At 41.5% G+C, this 20763-nt stretch overlaps 1 protein-coding gene across 2 annotated transcripts; it reads right to left on the reverse strand.

Annotated features, from left to right (window-relative positions):
- Positions 1–699: 699 nt before the first annotated feature.
- Positions 700–20490, reverse strand: pitpnc1b (phosphatidylinositol transfer protein cytoplasmic 1b). Of its 2 annotated transcripts, none has more exons than XM_056444100.1 (10): positions 19924–20490; positions 15376–15524; positions 11217–11305; positions 10972–10979; positions 9554–9625; positions 7186–7278; positions 4057–4212; positions 3099–3162; positions 2720–2803; positions 700–1207 (listed from the first exon to the last, which is right to left on the reverse strand). In XM_056444100.1, the coding sequence occupies exons 1-10, from the start codon at positions 19969–19971 to the stop codon at positions 1050–1052; spliced, it is 921 nt and encodes a 306-aa protein (XP_056300075.1). In that variant the 5' UTR covers positions 19972–20490; the 3' UTR covers positions 700–1049. The 2 variants fall into 2 exon arrangements, with proteins under 2 accessions (XP_056300075.1, XP_056300076.1); XM_056444101.1 differs by having other exon boundaries at positions 15376–15519; positions 19924–19993.
- Positions 20491–20763: the final 273 nt, after the last annotated feature.

Here is a 20763-nt window from a genome sequence, read left to right on the forward strand (position 1 = left end):
GTTTAACGAATAAGGAAAACAAAAACATTTCATCGTTGCCATCGTTGATCCCTGATGATGAAAACCCCTTTTCCTATATGTCTTATAAATGGTCATATTATTGACTCATAGTGGAAGTTTAGCCCTGGCTTGACCACTTTGCTGTGGGCTAAGTGATCAAGGAACTAATACAACGCCTCACTGCTCTCCGTCAATACACCTGGTCTGACTTTTGGCCGAGGTCGAGAGGGGAGCAGATCTATAGCCGCCTCCTCGGGTCTCTTCTTCCCTCTCATTAAATCCACTCTATTAAACTCCTTATGCATCTGTCTGTCGGCTGCTGGGAGGGGGTTAGGAAACAATCGGAGAGCCCCGCTGGTGGTCGCTGAGCTCCACTATCGCTGCTGAACTGACTAAAAGAGCTTTACAGGGTGTTGAAGACACTGGTAGGACTTTTGATTGCAACAGTAAAACTAGTTTTAGTTTTACGACATGTGCAGAAAATAGATAAATACGTCTATGATGGTCTTGCAGGATATTTTAGGAAATGCATTATTTTGCTCTCTGCTGGAGAATGACATATGAAGATCTATACTGCTTCCATACGTGTACTGTAAATATGGAGCCAGCAGCCAGTTGACTTTGCTGAGTTCGGCACTAAGACTGGAAACAGGGAAAAACAGCTCGATGTCTCTAACGGCTCCAAGATCTGCCGACCACTGCATCTAAAGATTATTTATTAACGTGTTATATCTCACTTGAGTCTAACAACAATTGAGTGGTTTACGGTCGTAGGATACAGCATTGTCCAGTACATCAATCCCTGAAACTGAATGATCATTTTCATACTTTTTGTACGGATTAAACAAACAAGCCCTAACTTGTTAAAAATTGTCTTTTCAAGTGCTTGGAGGTGGATGATGTCACATTTGGACAGGCTAGCAGTTACCTACAGTTACCTACTGGGTCTCAATGCTAAGCTAAGCTAACCAGCTGTTAGCTGTAGCCTTATATTTGACAGACATACGTCGACCATTGGTTCCTGTATGCACTGTACGATACATAAGGCGTCATTCAGGGGTGGAGTTGAGGCGAACGGGACTGTGGGGCATGGAGGAGGCAGAGGGGTCAGACATGGCCGCAGTCGTCACTCCCATCTTCTTCAGGGTGCGCTCGTCTGTCAGTGAGATGGAGCGAGAGAACACGGGACGCGAGGCAGCCGGGGAGTCTGAGAGGGAGAGGGGGGGGGGACATTTAAATTGTTCCAGTTTCCTTTATCCTCGATTCTCCCTCGTTTGCCCTGGCATCTAGATGTCTTTTCTTGCCATTAAAGCAAATTTAAATTGACAGACTAAGAGATGGAGAGAGAGAATTAGACCCATGTGACAGAAACAACAGAGCAGAGATAAAAGAGGAAGACAAGCTAAAGAGACATGGAGAAGAAGAGAAACAAAGGTACAACTGTTTGAATTTTCAATTTATTTAGGTATACTCCAGATCTGTGTCGTTCACTTAGATTCCCATTAGCTAAATCCCTTATTGGTATTCAACCCACACTCCCGACTTAATATTAGACTCTTGTGTAAATGAAATCCATTTACTTTCATTATGGCAGATGAATGCAATGAAAACTATCATTTGGGCTGTGCAGATGAACACAGTGGCAATGTGTGGCCTGTAGGGGCCATGGCGGTGCAGCGAGCTGCAGCAGGTTGAGCAATGACTGCAGATTTGTTGCAGCTTGATGTTTCTCATCATCATACACACACACAGACAGACAGACAGACAGACAGACAGACAGAGAGCGAGAGAGAGAGAGGCAAACAGCTACAGGCCATACTATACGGAATTCTACCTTTTGATATCTCTCACATCCAGCTGAGGTTCACCAGACACACCAGCAGGGGGCAGGTTGACCACATGCACACGCACATATGCACGCACACACAACACACAACCACACATGCACACACTCACCACGCATGGCCCAGGCACAGACCCCCACCAGGGCTGACATTTGCAGCTAAGTGCTGCAATGGCTGGTTATTTATGGTGAGAGGGCTGGTGATGGGGGCGAGTTCAGCAGGTGGCTGCATTACACTGTTTATCAGGCTGCCGCAGTGGCATTACCACTTCATGAGCCAGCATACACTCTTTCCCACCCTTACATCTGTCGTTCTGGCGCCCTTTTCTGGGCATGCACACCCTTGGCTCTCCCTCCTCACTGCTCCATGTGTAGTGAAATGCATGCTGACTGCTCTTCCCTCTCATTTTATTTCTCTCACAGATGTGCACCAGCCATCTGGGTTCTCGTAGGGCACACACTGGTAGCACAGCGAGCCCCAGTTCAAGCCTGTTAGCTTTACAGAGTAATCCATTCATACTATCTTGTAGTCTATCCACAACAATGGATTATATGGTGGGCTAAATGAATACAGAATACCTGTTAGTTTCATTGTGAATTCCTATTGATTTAAACATGTGTTTTTTCCCTCCCTGTAATTCCTCATCGACTCTGTATCCGCTGCTTATTTAGCTGAAATGAAATGCACGAACAATAACCGCGCAGCACAACCATGCATTTCCAACTTACTTATCTTTCCATATACTACTCGTCTCTCTCTATATTCTCTGGTGTGACATCCAGCTTTATTGTCTCTACTCTCCCTTACTCCCTTCTTTCCCCCTCCCATCCTCTGAGGTATTTCTGGACAGTGCCGGTCAGGAGCTGCAGCCTCACCTGTGTTCTGACTGGATTTGACTTTAGTGTTGGTCTTCTCTTGCATTGTTTGCTCGTACTCTCTCACCTCCTCAAAACTCAGCCCTGTGGGGAAAGCAACACACACACACACACACACACACACACACACACACACACACACACACACACACACACACACACACACACACACACACACACACACACACACACACACACACACACACACACACACACACACACACACACACACACACACACACACACAGAGCCTCAGATCAGAACAGCGTATGTAATATGTATTGCATTCCGCAGGGTGTGTATCTAAGGATATAACTGCTTTGATCCGTAGAGTTTCATCCTGTGTTTGTAGTATTTAAAACGTCGCGTTGTGACCCACCGTGCCATTCGTCTATCCACGTCACTGCTTGTCTGTGGCTGACCAGAAGAATGTCCCGGATGTTCTGAAATAATACCAAAAACAAACAAAAAATGTAAATAAAAATGCTACATATCGCTCTGAATTCAGAAGTGTGCAGATATGCGTCTGAAATGCTACATTCAGCATGTTATAGTACGGCATTGACAAGAATAATGCCGTAACTCTATGTCACTACTTTCAATTAATCATATCGTGATTAAGATGACTTATCTTAGATAAAAGGAAACTTATCTCAACAATCTTATTTGCTCTTGCCTGTATCAAAACTAAAACCACATTCCCATCAACGCCTTTTCTTTGCACTCACAATGTAACAATGAACTGGACGTTAGTTTTGTTCTGAGTGCTTTTGGTTTCTCTTTTTAGTTTAATAGTTTTGCTTCATTGTGGAGGATACATGTGTTAAATCAACTCTTCAACTTGTTACTTCAGCTTCCTCCATGAGAAACTCTGAAAACCTTTGCTTTGTTTACGCCAGAAGAACAGAGGCCCTCTTACTTTCTCTTTTTAACTTAGAGCAATTTTCTCAATAGATCTAATCTAATATTGTATTACATAAAAACTGAAGTCAACGGAGTTCCTTTTTGGCGATGGTCTTGGTAATTTTTCACTAATGTTTGGAAATTAATGTCATGATGATTTGCTTGTGTCAGAATGCAACACATGGCACATTTTAATAAAATAAATCAATCTGGATGGCGGAGGATTATTATTTTTAGGTGTATAAAGACTCCAACACGCAGGAATCAAGGCTTGAATGAAGCACAGCGCTTTATTCAATCCAATTAGCAATACATTCTCGTTTTGGCACCTTGTATTACAGCTATATGGGCTCGTAACATTAATTGCACATCGTGTCTTGATCCAACCCTCCTTACATCAGCACAGGGTGAAGGCATGCCGGGAGGAAACTCACTCTGTGTATGAACTCCTCGGTCTTGGTCTGGAAGCCGTACACCTCGAAGCTGCACTGCACCCTCTTATAGGAGCACATGATGGGCTTGTGCTTGTCTCTCCAGCCTTTCTCCAGAGGCCCTCGGCCAGTTTTACTGGACAGCCAGCGACTCGGATCCTGCACAGAATAAACAGTGGGTCTATACGTTAGATGCTGAGTCTGCAGAAATGTTGGCCCCCTGAGGCTTCTTCAGGGGGGAAGGGGGGGGGGTTGTGTGTGCATGCTTTGTGTGCGTGCGTGCTATGTGTGTGTGCGTGCTATGTGTGTGTGCGTGCTCTGTGTGTGCGCGAGTTACGTGTGAGGTGGTGCAAGCAGATTGTTGCTCAACAGAGCCCATTGGAACAAAGTGTGATAATACACAACAAAAGATCCTGCACAGAATAAACAGAGGGTCCATACGTTAGATGCTGAATCTGCAGAAACTTTGACCCTGTGAGGCATCTTCGGGGTGGGTGTGCTGTGTATGTGTGCTATGTGTGTGCTGAGTGCGTGCTATGTGTGTGTGTGCTATGTGTGCGTGCGTGCTATGTGTGTGTGCGTGCTATGTGTGTGCACGAGCTATGTGTGTGTGTGTGCTATGTGTGTGCGCGAGCTATGTGTGTGTGGATGCAAGCAGATTGTAGCAGAGCCCAAAGGAGTAAAGTGTGATAACACATATTATGAACGTGTTTGTGACTTTAATATTTCACAGCCATTTATTCTCTAAGTGTAGCGTGGTGTGCATGTGTGTTTGTGAATGCTTGCATCTGTGTTGATGTGTGCTCGTCTGCATGCTTCGTGTACCCATGACTTTAAATTGACCTTTTGTCTCCAAAGACCTGAAGGAAGTGAAGAAGTGTAAAACCGTGGCAGGCAGGGAATGAAGATTGAATGAAGATTGAATGATGTGGGTAAAATCAATGCTTGTTTGGTCTTATTGTTAAAGCACAATTTGACATTTTTACATCTCTGTTTGATGTGAATTAAACTAACAAAGTGCAACATGTTACTAGAGAGCTTTAGAGGTGCTGCATTAAAACATTTTTTTTAACAGAGCCAGGGTGGCTCGTTTTTGCCCACGTCTTCATGCTAAACTTTTCTTTGGGCCTCAAGTCTCCGTCTTGATACAAACACATAAGAGTAATTTCAATCTTCTCATGTAATACTAATCAGATCTATTCCTCTTCAGGGGAACTTTTATTCCTGTCATTATTTTCTGTCATATATGTAATGTTGCTGAATAATGAATGTGGCCAAAGTTTCAAATAATGAGGTAAACGTATGTAAAAGTAATTCCTTCGAGCAAAAACATCAGGCTTCAGGGCTGTTTTTGTTTTTACTCATGCGAAAAGCAGATTTCTTAATATCGGCGTTTGCTCCCGGCACAGAGCGCCCTCGAAGGACGGCGCTCTGCTCAGGACTGCTCTTCAACTTTTGTGTGAAGGAAAGTTAAATTAGTTTGCATTTCCTGAAGAAGATAACACCTGACAATAGTGGATACAGTTGTGGGTCAATAACATCATGCGAACGCGGTCCTCAACACCAGCCCAGTGTGGAGCTTATCGTCTGTAAAAGGCTGCATTGAGACAGAAGTGTAAACTTTAAATAACTTTATTTCACTTAAATGTTTGACTTGTGTTGATAATCACACCAAATAGCGGGCGAATACAGTTTTAGTGCAGCCAAAGGTGGTATACAATGCAGGATTGGCACATAGCAATACAGCCATGCTCCATGCAGTCAGATATCAGCTTTTATTTCAACAATATCGCTCAAAACTTTTTTTTTCACAACCGCCAAAGATAAATATCTCTAACCCCCAAACACGTTAGCTGATTGCTTGCAAATTACAAGCAATCAAGGTAAGTGGGTTTACTTGATAACGTGGAACGATGGGGGAGGGGGAGGACAGAAAGGCCGAGCGTAAGACTTTGAGGATTCCATTGTTTTTTTATGTGGGAATTAAGAGATTTAAACCTCTATTACCGTGTTCTGCTGAACAAAAATGCTCTGCAAGTAATGACGAAGGGCTGTGACAGAATATGTACGTTTTTTGCAACTTATTTTACCGAGGAACACTTGTTTTATAAGGACCAGCAAGTGTTCATAGCAAACGCAGCATTGTTTCTAAAGACCAAAGCGTAGCGTAGTGTGTCCAGAGCGATTTCCTTTGACAGTAATACATTACAGGACTATCGAATCCTGAACCTGACATGGTTTACAGGTCATCTGAGTGGCCTGATGCTCGGCCCGCTAGCTCCTGTCTGATGAAGTGTTGCCGAACCCTCCAGACTCCCCACAGAAAGAGGAGAAGCAGCATCAGAAAAGTCTCGGTGTCCACAGGAAGACGTGTCAAGTTGACCACTGGCCTGAAGGTTTATGACCAGCTGATGCAGCGTTGGTAGACAGGAAACCATTTACTTTACTCATGGTGGACATGACATGGCTACTTTTTGCATTTTGTGTACCCAATTTATGTTTAAATGTCATTGTCAATAAATGAAGTGGTGTGGTGTATTTTTTACAAGGGATTATGTAATTCTTTTATTTTGAAATAAATTCCATTGAGAAATACAACATGGTATTACACAAAGGCTTTATGCAATTACATTGTTTTATTGGATTGTAGAAAGGTAAAACAAATCCTTACTGTAAGCCACACATTTCTGTTTCAGTCAAACTTTATAACAATGTTAACAGATGACAATATGAATTATAATATATTTATTTATATATATATATATATATTCTCTACAGTATTTTGAAAGGGTTTAAAATTAATAATCTGCAGCTTTGACAAATATTTGACTGCACAAATAAAGCAAAACACGTTATCAGTAAAACTATAAGAATCTCTCAGTGGCTGCTGATACTGTAGTTACTGATCAGTTTGTTATATAAATTGAGTAATTGCACTTTCAATAAACAAAGGATTGTTGACACGGTGCAGGATCATTTTAAAAGCATGTAAACTTGGTCGAGCTGACAAGCGTTAAATTATAATGACAGGTTCCCTTTAATGCGATCCATATATATATATTTGCACACAGTAATTAGTTTGAGCCTTTATGTGGCTGCACATTAGCGCGTGTGTAACAGAACAGGACGTACCTCTGACTCTTTGTAGTGCTTTTCAGGGATGGGGTCACTCAGGATGTCCAGGGAACTCACATCCTCTTCCGGGGTTGGCGTGTCTCGAAACACCTATATCCAAACAGATGGGGGACGTCATAGCAGATACTCATACACACACTCCACCCGTACTCTCACACACACACACACACACACACACACTCACACTCACACATAGTCACTCAATCAGTGCAGAGGGGGGATGAAAGTAGATGAGTAACTGTGCAACTGAGGTCACACACCCCTCACTATATCCCACCCTGAGGCTCTTGGAGCAAATCACAATGGAGCAAATGTGAGCGAACAGACAGAGGAGGGGAGATGGAGGAGGGTTGGGGGCGGGAGAAAAGGACGTACGAGAGATATTAAAAGATGGAGAAAAAGAAGAGTTATGAGAGCAGAATACACTCCTTTCCTTGAGAGAAAATGAGAAATGCATGGGAGAGAGAGGGACTGCTCTTTTATTTAACCTTGGTTATAATGTGTTCATATTTCCTGCTGAAATTCTTCATTGCAGTTAAAAACAAAAAAATAAGGAAAACTTGCTGGGAGATAAAAGCCAGCTATGCTCCTGTGGTGCTGTTGATGGTCTGCGTCTAAACCCACGGACTAACTCCCTCTCACGGTTTCCCCGTAATTGTCTCTTTTTTATGTAGATATTCATTCAGAGATATTACTATATACAGGACTGTCTCAGAAAATTAGAATATTGTGATAAAGTTCTTTATTTTCTGTAATGCAATTAAAAAAACAAAAATGTCATGCATTCTGGATTCATTACAAATCAACTGAAATATTGCAAGCCTTTTATTCTTTTAATATTGCTGATTATGGCTTACAGCTTAAGAAAACTCAAATATCCTATCTCTAAATATTAGAATATCATGAAAAAGTATACTAGTAGGGTATTAAACAAATCACTTGAATCGTCTAATTAACTCGAAACACCTGGAAACACATTTTTCAAATGTTTGATTTTGTTTTGCTGTTATAAATCTTTTTTTTTACTTGGTCTGAGGAAATATTCAAATTTTATGAGATAGGATTTTAGAGTTTTCTTAAGCTGTAAGCCATAATCAGCAATATTAAAAGAATAAAAGGCTTGCAATATTTCAGTTGATTTGTAATGAATCCAGAATGCATGACATTTTTGTTTTTTTAATTGCATTACAGAAAATAAAGAACTTTATCACAATATTCTAATTTTCTGAGACAGTCCTGTATATATTACTCTATATATATATATATATATATATATATATATACATATATAATTAAAAGTGCTTTACGAGATTCGACGCATATTGCCTCGGCAGCCAGCAGCTGAAAGTGCTTCTGGTGCAGACTGCGGCAAAAGGGTGAAGATGTTTGACCTGAGGGGAAATCGAAGGCTGCACGTGCACTAAAAGTACATGCTGTACGTGCACTAAAAACATACTCTGCCGGCCCGGCTATGCCAACAAAGCCAGGAGAAGCTCGTATTGCAACGCACACCGTGGGAGATCAACTTCATTGTTTGCACAGGGAGACATTACTGCACTATCTCTTCACATAGCAAATGGTTATTTGCTGCTTCCCTCTGAATCTTGTGTACTGCACCTTTAAAAGTATGCAAGTAAGAGCAGGAAAATATAGTATACATACTCAATAAGCAGAAAATTGCAATAGACTCTACTACTTGTAACTGTTTATTATTTATTTTGATTATTATTGCTATAAGCAGCATTTGAGTGTGTTGCCCTGTTGAAGTGGAGCTACTTTTTAAACTCTTCTATGTAAAGCTGCAACTGAGAATCAGTTTCATTATGCCTATTATATCTACGTATAAGTAGCTTGAAAACACATTTCTCAAGAAAAGTAAAATGACCGCAAATATCTTCAGTACAGTATGTACCACTATGAATTTGGGTTTGTTTGGAATAAACTTAAGTAACCTGTAACTGGGTCAAAAACAAGAAACAAGATTCACCACATTTTTCCCCATAAGCAGAGCTGTAGCTCTTCAGATTTCAGACACGTTGGTTCTTGTAACTTGAGTATTTCCTTGATTAGAGGGCCAGACAGAGTGGCAGTTCTTACTGAACTGCGTGCGTGTTTTTGCGCGTTCGCCCTGGACTAAATGCAGCATGGCAGCCGTGCTCACTGACTGCATGTCTGCTTAATAGATCTGCCAATACTGCATTTCACGCCTTGTTTGTGTTCCTCGTGATGGGCACATCATTGTGAGGAACATTCTCCTCGTGCTGCAGAAAAAAATGTAAATTCCTCTACTTCCCCCTTGTCTTTCTCCTCCCCTTCTCCCATAATCACTCCATCTTTCTCGCCTCTCGCTCCCTCTCATACTCACATTGTTATTATCGCCATTGTTGTTCTCGAATCTCGTCTCAATGCGGATGCTGAACTTGGGGAGGAATGATACCTGTGGGGTGACAAGAGGTAGAAATGGAGGAAAAAGGTATTGTCAGGGCTCCAGACTAACTTTTTTTACTAGGAGCACAGTGGCCCCTAACTTAAAATTTTAGGGGCACAAACAGAAAATTTAGGGGCGCACACTATAAATCGACTTGCAAAGTTTTCCCATCATTTTTACTGTATTACTGATAAATAATTTGACAATATACAATCTTATGCCTGTTTGCCTTCATGAACTGCAAAAAATTCACAACAGAGAACTCTTCAGAAGTTACTGTATTGAGTTTAAACATATTTTAAGAGAAAACATACCTTGAGCATGTGCATGTTGCACTTCGATGTGGCCAATCAAAACATTTATTGGTTTCTAGAGCTGCACCGATCAGGTTTTGGTGCCGATCACCGATCACTGAAATCAGTATCTGCCGATCCGATAATACCGATCACCGATCATGGTGTTGATTGAAGCATTCTATTTATTGTGTAGCATTATTGCTATGAGGACTATGAGGAAATACATATATAAAGCAACTCAAACATTAAATAAATTACCGATTTCTTTAAACATTTAGGACTTTTACAGCTAAATCTCAGAAACGATCTATAAAGATACAAAATCAGTTCATTGTTTACTTTTATATGTTCGTGTATGATTTGTCGACATCTTATTTTGAAAAACGGATGTTGTTTCACGTGGTTCTTTCCGCTAACTTTGCAAAACCGGATGTTGTCACTTAAATCCTTCCGCTAACTTTATCAAAACCCTCGCGCGCTCCTGATCGAATGCGTTTACCGTGAACATCAGTCTATAGGGGCAGACATGTGAGAGTCGGCTGAGTTGACCCAGTGATTCAACTCGGGGGACGGGAACGCTGCTCGGTGGTGAGGATCCCCTCTGACCTCTCACTCTGCGGCCCTCCGCTGCGGTGCGCCTCTTTTCACACATTAGCCCCGCCCCCGCGCTCACACACAGGCCAGCCTTATTCTTCGGTTTTCGTCTCCTTTCTTCTTCTTCTGGAGTTAATGTCGGTTAGCAAACCAGTCATTCAGGCATTACCGCTAACTATAGTGGGCTGAAGTGTAGAACAAGTTTGTCAGCAACAAAAATATTTAATTAAAAAAAAAAAAAATCTGCTAATTTACTGGTCGCGCATGCGCGAGTTGATGAAAAATTTACTCGCACTGTGTCTAATTTTAGGCGCAAAATGCGACCATTTGGTCGCAGTCTGGAGCCCTGATTGTGGGCAGAGATAGAGAGATAGCGGAAGCCGGCTGCAGGTTAGATCCACTGATACTGGGAAGAGATGAGCTCTGTTTATTCATGTCCACTAAATGATGTGTGAGAATACTTACTGAGTACTCTGCAGCACCAGAGACGTTCAATATGAAAAGGGAGAAACGGCATTAGTTACTCATACATGCATGAGCACGCGATTGCTCTCACACACATGCACGTACCCACAGGGGAATACATGCATACAGGGATGAATATGTGATGGAAGCAGCTGCTAAAAGTAAATACGTTTTGTACGATGTGGTGAGGTGAAAGTAACCTGATGCATAAGAAAAAATAAAGGAACTCAAACACAACAACACACCTGTGATGGTGTATGGGTAGAAGTTCCAGGCCTTTTCTGTCACGTAGAAGAATCGCGGGACAAATGTTTTCGCCCAGGACGGCAGTTTACTGACAGCAAAGAGAAAGAAAGAATAATCAGAGAGTGAAAGAGGGAGTCTGAGACAGAGATTATGGAGGGAGACAGAGGAATCCTAAGTGGTTTCCGGGCCCTTTCAAGCCAGATTGCCTGTCGGCTACTTTCACCACATCATTCATTTTATGACTCAATCACACCTGTGGTGATGCATGGTCATGTGGCTTTTACGTCACACGTCAGAACATGATTGAAGCGAAATACATTTCGCTTTCACCGTACCTGTGTGGGTGTGTGTGTGTGTTCCATCATACCTTTACTAATGAGGACCAAATGTCCCACAAGCACAGAAAGATTAGGACAATCTTCCACAGTGAGAACATTTCTTTACTTCTGTGAGAGTTTATTTTATGATTAGGCCGTGGGTTCATAGTGGTGATTAGAATAAGCGTTGAGGTTGCATTAGGGTAATGAGAGAGTTTAGTTTCGGGTTAGGGAATTAATTTAGAGATAAAAGAGTTTTTTTGTTTCACAGTCATCACAATTAATTGATTAATGGACTGTGACCCTAAACACAACGCAGATACAACACTAGTTACATGGACACTGTATTAATGCATAGCGTTAAATTAGTTAAATATTAATTGCAACATTTCAGTCCTGGCATCTGTCACATACTTCCTTGTGTACTTTGATTAATGTAGCTGGAAACAAAGCTCAATACTTATTGTAGAGCGCATACCTTCGCATATCACAAGATTGGGCATTGAATTATGAACATGTTGGCATTAGTTGCATGCCAATTGGATAAAAATTGGCCGCGCTATGGTAAAAAGAAGATGTTGACCTTTTCATGACCTTGACCTTTGACCCGAGCGATCCCAAAATCTAAGCAAATGGTCCCCGGATAATAACCAATCATCCCACCAAATTTCATGCGATTCGGTTTAATACTTTTTTAGTTATGCGAGTAACACGCATACAAATAAATAAATACACGGCGATCAAAACATACTCTTCCGCATTTTCAATGCGAAAGGTAATTAGATAATGACATAATTAAGTGTTTAATAAAGCACCTGTGTAGTACTAGACACCTGTGACACGTGTGGCTGAGAGCAACAACCATGTGTGTTACTGTAGCCCCGCCTCTCACCTCGGTTCTGTGAATGGTGAACTCCCCAACACATGCTATAACTAGAACGGGCACTTGGTAGAGCGCATACCTTCGCATATCACAAGATGGGGCATTGAATTATGAACATGTTGGCATTAGTTGCATGCCAATTGGATACAAATTGACCGCTCTATGGTAAAAAGAAGATTTTGACCTTTTCATGACCTTGACCTTTGACCCGATCGATCCCAAAATCTAATCAAATGGTCCCCGGATAATAACCAATCATCCCACCACATTTCATGCGATTCGCTTTAATACTTTTTTAGTTATGCGAGTAACACGCATACAAATAAATAAATAAATAAATACACGGCGATCAAAACATAACCTTCCGCATTTTCAATGCGAAGGTGACTAGCTTAAAATACATCACTTCTAATGCCAGGATTTGTTCGTATCAAAACAAATAAGTTTTTCCTAATCATTTGAAGTGTGCCTTTTTCTCGGGACAGTTTCTTGGACAGTGGTAAAAAATAATAATATACTGTATATGTATATATATATGTATTGTAGAGCCTTATATGTCAGCTGCTTCTACCAAACAGATAAACGACTAGTATCAGTCGTGTTATTGGCAGATTGGGTTCATGGACGATTGGCAGATGGTATCAATCACAGTAAAAATGTCATATCATACAACTGAGATATGACATGCAGCGAGCTTTAGACGTGCTGGTTAGTGGGCTTTGTTACATTTGGCTCGCTGTTTCCCTGTTTTTAATCTTTCTGCTAAACTAACCGGCTGCTGGCTCAAGCTACATATATACTATATAGTATATATATATATATACTGTATATACTATATATATATATATATATATATATATATAGCTATCTATACTCAGAGTGCTGCTGTGTCAATATAAATTGCCACCATAAAGCAATTAAGCGCATTTCCCAAAATGTTCCTGAAAAAAAACACTTAAAATGACCTCATATCTACTTGAAAATAAATGATTAAGTGTTGACGTGTTTAGACAGAATGTACGATAATAATAGATAGGGATGAGAATTGATAAGATTTTAACGATTCCGATACCTTATCGATTCCTGATTCGATTTTATATCGATTCTCTTATCTATTTTTTGGGCAATGGGTGAAAAAAAAAAAAAAAACTTTTATTCATTTATTTTCTTTTATATTTCTTTTAACACACACAGGACACTACATACATACATACTTTTTTTTTTAAAACAAAAAACATTTTATATATATTACTCTTGAACTTAAAATAAAACGTACATATATTAAAATGTAATCTGTTTAATTTAATTTAATTGTTCTATGTTCCAGTCTCCTTCTTTTTTTAAGGTATATTTTGAACTGAGCTGCCAAAATGCTGCAAAAAACAGCAATGGCAAATAGCAAGTGTGCAACCATCAACATCATCAACAAATTCTTAGAAAGAAAAATATGTCTGTCTGCTCTCTCCTGGATAGACAATCTCTCAGGACTTATTGTGTCTCCAGCCATGGAGAACACTCTCTCAGATGGGCTGGAGATGAACACAAAGATGATGAGAGAGGTACTGTAGCCCAGCCTGTGACCCAGACAGACACCCAGCCTCTGAACCGAGTCTGACTCTGACATCATCAGCTAAATGGGAATGGTTTGGACAAATATATATATGGAAAGTTACACACAATGAAAACAATAATACAACAAAAAAACTGAATTATTTGCTGTGACAGACATAAAGCACTGAGGGGAGGCGAACGACCTCTGCCCTCTCTGATGGGTGACAATGGAAGATTCTGTAGTAGCTAAGCTAGCGCTATATGGCTAAGTTTAAAATGGATTAATCGATATAATACGATATTAAATAATGGGTAAACACGATAACGCGGTTAACACGATACCGCGAACGTTTGCTGATAATCAATAATCCATTAATTAATACCTCAAAAACGTGATCGATAATGGGAACTTGAATTGATCGATAAATGGACTTCAAATGGAATGCAAATGCGGAAAACGTGCTTCAAACGAAGGATCGAAAATAACTTGATCGACTCCACAAGCAAAAGGCTGGTTGTGTTCACACGAGTTTACCATCGAGAGTGTTGAGAAGCCTGTCATTTAATTCCGACGTTGCTGAGATTACTGCTCATATTTTATCGAACACAATTCAATATGTGTCATATATTTTCTTCCGTTATTCGACGAAATAGATTCATTTGTACACGTTACATAGATTTTGTTTTTTATTTGTTCTTGTGAAATGTGATTGTCTTTTGTCTTGTGAAATAAACTTTGACTTTAGAGCGCTTCTGTTGCTGCCCTCTGAGCCCGTTAAGCTGCAGAAAAAGAAAAGCAACAGAAGTTCGCGCACAAAGAGGACCGTTAGAACGTTCTAAAAAGAAGACAACCAAACAATCGGTTCACTGGGAACCGGTTCTAAAACAGAACCGGTTCTCGATGCCCATCCCTAATAATAGATATGAACATATTGAACAGCTTGTACTTTGTGTGCGACCAGCTTCTGATGTGTTAAACTGCCAACAGAGTTGTTTTGAGAACCTTCAGGGTGACGTGTTTTCCTCAGCTTGGAGTCTGTCATTCACACACTTGAGGGTTGACTGTAAGATGAGCTCATGGCACACAAACAGGTCTATTGTAACACACAGATAGGCCTCAACTTGTTTCAGGCAGTGGCTCCTTGTGCTTTGAATGTGGGAAGGTTACACTTCAGTGTTGCTGTTCCCGTGTTGAAATGATGTTTTATTGCTTGTCAGTATGATACCCACAACATGGATCTATAGAGCGTAAAGCTTTGCAGTGAGGTGAGGGATCAAAGATCGAACACAATCAGTTATCATAATGACAGGGCTGACAACTCGAGCGTATAAGGCTCAGACTGCAAATCACCAGTTATTAGCTTTAGTGCCTCATTAGCACAGCAACGCGTTTGAGGTGTACTCTACCTGCTGATGTAGATTCGCTTCTCCGTCAGCTGTCCGGGGCCGTGCTGGGGGTGAGTATCTGGCTCATTCCTCACCACCTCCACCCCTTCTCCACCACCACTCTGCTCGCAGCTGTGCTTACTGATCATGTACAGCTGGCCAATCCTGTACTGGAGCCCGTGGAGGTGCATGGATGAGGTGCGTGGAGGTGAGGATGGGGACGGGGTGGAATGAGAGGGAACAAAACTGCGGTGAGAAAATGTAAAGCTCGAAGCCAAATCATCCAGAGCCATCCAAAGTGACGTGTTTGTTGATTGTAGCATGCAACAAAGAAACTCAATTCAGCATGAATATAGGGACATATGAGCAACCTGATGGACTGCTGGAACCTGCTGGAAACTCACTTTGGTCACTGCCTTGTGTATATATTTTGTATATATTCTGTTTCCTTTTTTAATTTGTGTATTTAGTATTTTAGTATTGGTATTTAGTATTTAGTATTTTTATATTTAGTATTTAGTATTATTATTGTGTTTTGTGTTTCTTTTTTATTAATGCTCTAATGTGCACCCGCTGCTATGATCCTGAAATTTCCCCACTGTGGGACTAATAAAGGAATATCTAATCTATCTAATCAATCTAATCTATCCATCCATCCATCCATTATCCAAACCGCTTATCCTTCTTTTAGGGTTCTCGGTGTGCTGGAGCTGATCCCAGCTGACATTGGGCGAAGGCAGGGTACACCCTGGACAGGCCGCCAGTCCATCTCAGACCAATAATATCTTTATCAATAAATCACTTTGTCAGTTCCTACATAAATCACATTATTTTCAGGTTTACGCAGTGGAAAATAACTGCTTTTGGACTTTATCTAATCTAATCTATTTACGGTACATATGGTTGAAATAACTAAAATAGATTGTGCTGTACTTACAGGGCCCTAATACTGCTGCTCACTGACATTACAGGAGGACCCTCCTCCACTTGGGATACTGTTACACGACATTTTAGCATTCAGCATTAGCCCAGAGGCGTGACTTTGTTGTGGCCACAGCGGTTTTATTGATTTAATTCAACTTTTAGAGCTTGTACACAACTTTATTTCATTGTTCTTCTCTCTTCTCTGTTCATACATCTATTGATTGTTTGGCCGTCCTATGTTGCTCCTCCCGAGGTTTCTTCCCTTCCCCCTAATCAAAAGTCTATCAAAGGTTTATATTAATGAAAAATGTGTGATTAAAGTGGGCATATCTTGCTCATTTGCAGGTCATACTTGTTTTTTGGGGGGTTTCTATGTTTCTTATACTGAATACTCAGATGTAAGGCCTGTCTCTTTAAGCCCTCCTCCAAAACGGCCAAGTCTGCTCTGATTGGCTTGAGAGAAAATATATGGTGCTTCTTTGCAAAAGGTAGTCTTCAAGCCATGGGCGGAGATAGTGTTGGACAGTGTACCAATACCAGAAAGGTATGACAATAACCTGGTGATAAGATCGATACCACCTCTTATTAGCACTAGTTTTCTAAGTCTGACTGTCAAACTGAATATTTTAATGGTGTACGGTTACGAGAGGGATTGAAATCAAATCTTTCGCATAAGAATGAAATGCGACAGACTGGCGGCACACACACCCGCCTGGTCGCTAAAGATTGCGCTAGCTCCAATTTGGTTTTACAGGAGGGAAAGATTAGCAAGTATTCTGTTGACCGTGGATGTGATTTAAGAGAGTTTGCATTCTTTCACGCATCGCATCGCGTCACATATGATTTGTAAGCCCTTTCAGGCAAATTTGTAATTTGTATAGGCTATGAAAATAAAATGACTTGACCTGACATCACAGAAACATTACAATTAAAAAAAAATCAAGAATATGTTACTCATTGGTGGCCACAAGGTAATAGAGAATTATATAGACTTCAATAAGCAATCAATACAGTAATACCACTACTACTAATCAAGGAGCTGCTCAATCCATTGAGGAAATTATAATAACCATCAGCCACTAAGAGGAAGTAGCTGTGGAGTGATGACAGAACGTTCTCCTGGCAGCAGGTTCAGCCATAGTTGCTGAGTCCGATTTTGCCTCGACGGCCACTTACTCGCTGCTGCTGAGGAGCGCGTTGTTATTTGCTCCTCGTTTTTTAAAGAGCCTTTTGCTGTTACCCTCAAGTTACCATATCTAATATCACAATTAAATGAGGCCAGCGAAGGTGGATGCATGGGAGTCTACATGAAGAGGGGGAGTAAGACTTTGTTCTCGGCTGCAGCCCCAGTTTGTGCTCGATGCTGATGAGGCGGGAGTTCGTTCTGTTCGTGAGTCTGAAGAAGACCTTTGGGCATCTGTTGCCCCCTCCTCAATGAGCTCAACCTCACAGATTCAGGGTTTCCTTATGAACAATTTCCACAATGATACTGAAGTTTCTAACTTTTCCTCCTTAACATTGTATGTACAGCATTAGGTGCGCTTTTAATTGCAGAGCACTAGGTGAAGGTTTGCATAAAAAAAACAATAAAATTATGCTGCAAACTAAATTGTAATTCATTTAATGTGTCCTATATTTGTGTGGCATTAAAGCATTATTTTAATGAAAAATAGAAAGGGAGATAAGAGGTGGGCAGATATCGGTGGTTGGCGTTCCTTCAATGTTTTCTGTTGACAACAACGTGGCACTCCTCCTCCTCCTGGCTCCAATCACCGTGGAATATCAACATCCAATATTTACTTATTGGGTATCTGTGGGACTTAATTAATCACAGCGATGGGAGTTCTGAAGACGAGCAGACTGCAGAGCAACTCGGTCCTCCCTCGCAGGTTGTGAATCTCTTTGACTTTTGTAGGAAACTAATCTTAGCAGGAAGTTGGAAATATTTATCTGTCTTTAAAATCATTATTACTATGATGCACTCAAACTGGCAGACTTGGCGGCTCTTGGTGTATATCTTTCTCCTTTACTTTTTTTTATTTATTGCAAGAGAGTTTACAAGCTATGCATTTGTCATAAATTCCCAAGTGTAAATATAGCTCTTCATTGCCAGTCGGAAACTCTGCAGACAAGTGCCAGTGTGACTGCAACTGAACATGAACGAATTTAAGATTAAAGTAAAGCTTGTGGCAACTTTTTTCCAGTGATTAAATGCTAACAGCAAAGAAATTGTTACGTAACACTGACAATGACCATGTGACCACGTTATTTAAATATTTTTAATTGATTGTGTGCTCAGTTCCAAATTTGAGTCTGGAGAGAGTCTGGCCCAGCTGGGAGTCTGGGCCCGGTTGGATGACGGGATTCCTTCGGCTGTTGCTCTGAGTAACCCGTCGGACCCACAGCAGAACACACTAGTGAAAAACATTCCTGCACACACGCTGAGCTGTATTGTGTTACAGTAGTTCTTCTGGATATCTCACACCTGAAAATTAAGCTGAGGACGTCGTAAATGGCTTGGACTGAGCTAACTGTCCCGATGTGATACTACCTCGAACAAGCTGCACTTAAACTTACATTACATTCAGGCGAAAGAGGATTTGCTGCCAGCTCGAGTTTCCGTGTGCCCTGAACTGATACTGTGAATCCTATTTCGGACTGCTATTTGTCACTGTCGTTGTTGTGGTAACAGGTACAATTAAAAGGGGGAGGGGACGGTATCGGAGGAGATGAGGACGTTTCCGCTGAAGGGCACTTTGGCGCAGAGCAGGGTTGCCAGGTCTGTGTGACAAAACCAGCCCAATGGCCAATAAAAACCAGCCCAAAACCAGCCCAATATCAGAACTCAAAATATGCCATGTCCATCAGCATAACTCCTTCATGATGCCCCCCTGAGATAGGAAAGTGACCCACGGCGAGCGTTGTCGACGGGGGGGTGGTGCTAGTGAGAGTGTGCTCACCTGTGTGCGCGGATGTGTCGGCGTGTACGTGCTGATCTGGAGTCAGTTTGGTAGGATTTGGGTATAAATAAATGATTTCATTTAAAATATGGATTTTCATTTAAAGATTATCATGTAATTTGCATACAAAATAGGTCTACCCGAACCAGCGGACAAAAAATTCAACCCGCGGCAACACTTCAAAAGTAGCCCAATTCCGCGGACCTGGCAACACTGGCGCAGAGCACCCTCGTTTCCCCCTTTCCTCTGGAGCTGGATCTCCTTTGTTGATAAACCTGCAGGCCTTTGTTTGACTAGGTCTTGCAAAGCCGTGAACCAGTCCAACTAGTTTTTAAACTGCTAGGTGTGCTAAATCAAGCGAGGGAAGTAGAGCAGCAGACAGATGGGGAGATAATTTACACACAACAGCAGCGCTCTGATGCTGCCGGCCAGGTGTTGTGCTTTGGCTCTATCAGATCGTGCTGATCATTCCTCGCTACCCCCGTGTGCCAGAGCTCCCACAGAGCCGCCGCAGGAGGTCCGTGTGCTCTGTTGGCACTTCTCTTATCAGCACATTGACACTTTCAAGATTACAAGTTAAAACAACACGTTAGAAATTAATCCCTCTCTTGTTCTTTGAATTTAAAGTCGTGGGGCGGGTTTATGTGTGTGTGTGTGTGAGCGTGGGAAAGACAAACACACTTACCTCATCCACAGTCAACGGCATACATATGCGGTACTCTTTCATCAACATGGTGGAGGTGCAGAGAGGACTGCCTGTGTGGAGCTTGTCTATCACAGCTGTCTCGGTTGCATAGTCGACCGGCTCAGGCAAGCTGCTGCAGTGACGCTCTTCTTCTTTTGTTTTGCTGATGTCAGCAAATTATTGAGTTTAGTCCAGTCCTCTCTGTCAATGAGTATCTGCAGGTTTCTCACTTATTCCCTCCCTCGCTCCTTCCAGCTTTGTCCCTGCTGTGTTGTTTCTCTTCCTCAATTAATCTTTGAGACCCGACTTTCTAACGGCTGTCTCTGCCTCCTTTTCTTGTTACTTTTGCTTTTTTTTCCTTCTCCTGCCTTCTGCTGCCCTTTTCAGCTTGACGTTTTTTCTCACTTGGCTTCTGTTTGCTTTCATTCACCACAGTAGGAAAGTGGTAATTAGCTGTGAGTTAAGATTGAAAGCCAACCAACTCTACCTATTCTGCCTCTCTGTGCTTTGTTTAATTCCTCCTCAAACTTCTCAAGCGTAACCTTGGTGTCTGCTCAGCGCGGTTGTCTTTCCCCTCAACTGCCCTGCGCTGCTTTCTGTTCACAAATTCCTTCGTCTGTTACCTCCTTATCTTTCTTTTCTTTCTCTCCCTCCCATTCTATCCACTCCCCGCCCACTGTACTTTACTACCTCCTCACCTGTGTCCCCACCCCCCTTCTCCCTTTCCCTCTCTGATCTTTATCTGTTCTTTCCTCTCGGTCGCCACAACACTGATGTCAACAATAACACACTCTATCATCTTTCTATCTGGCAACAATAAGTAATACAGTTTGTTGACAT

This window comes from Pseudoliparis swirei, chromosome 22 (assembly GCF_029220125.1).
Source record: "Pseudoliparis swirei isolate HS2019 ecotype Mariana Trench chromosome 22, NWPU_hadal_v1, whole genome shotgun sequence".
In the NCBI taxonomy this organism is placed as follows: Eukaryota; Metazoa; Chordata; class Actinopteri; order Perciformes; family Liparidae; genus Pseudoliparis; species Pseudoliparis swirei.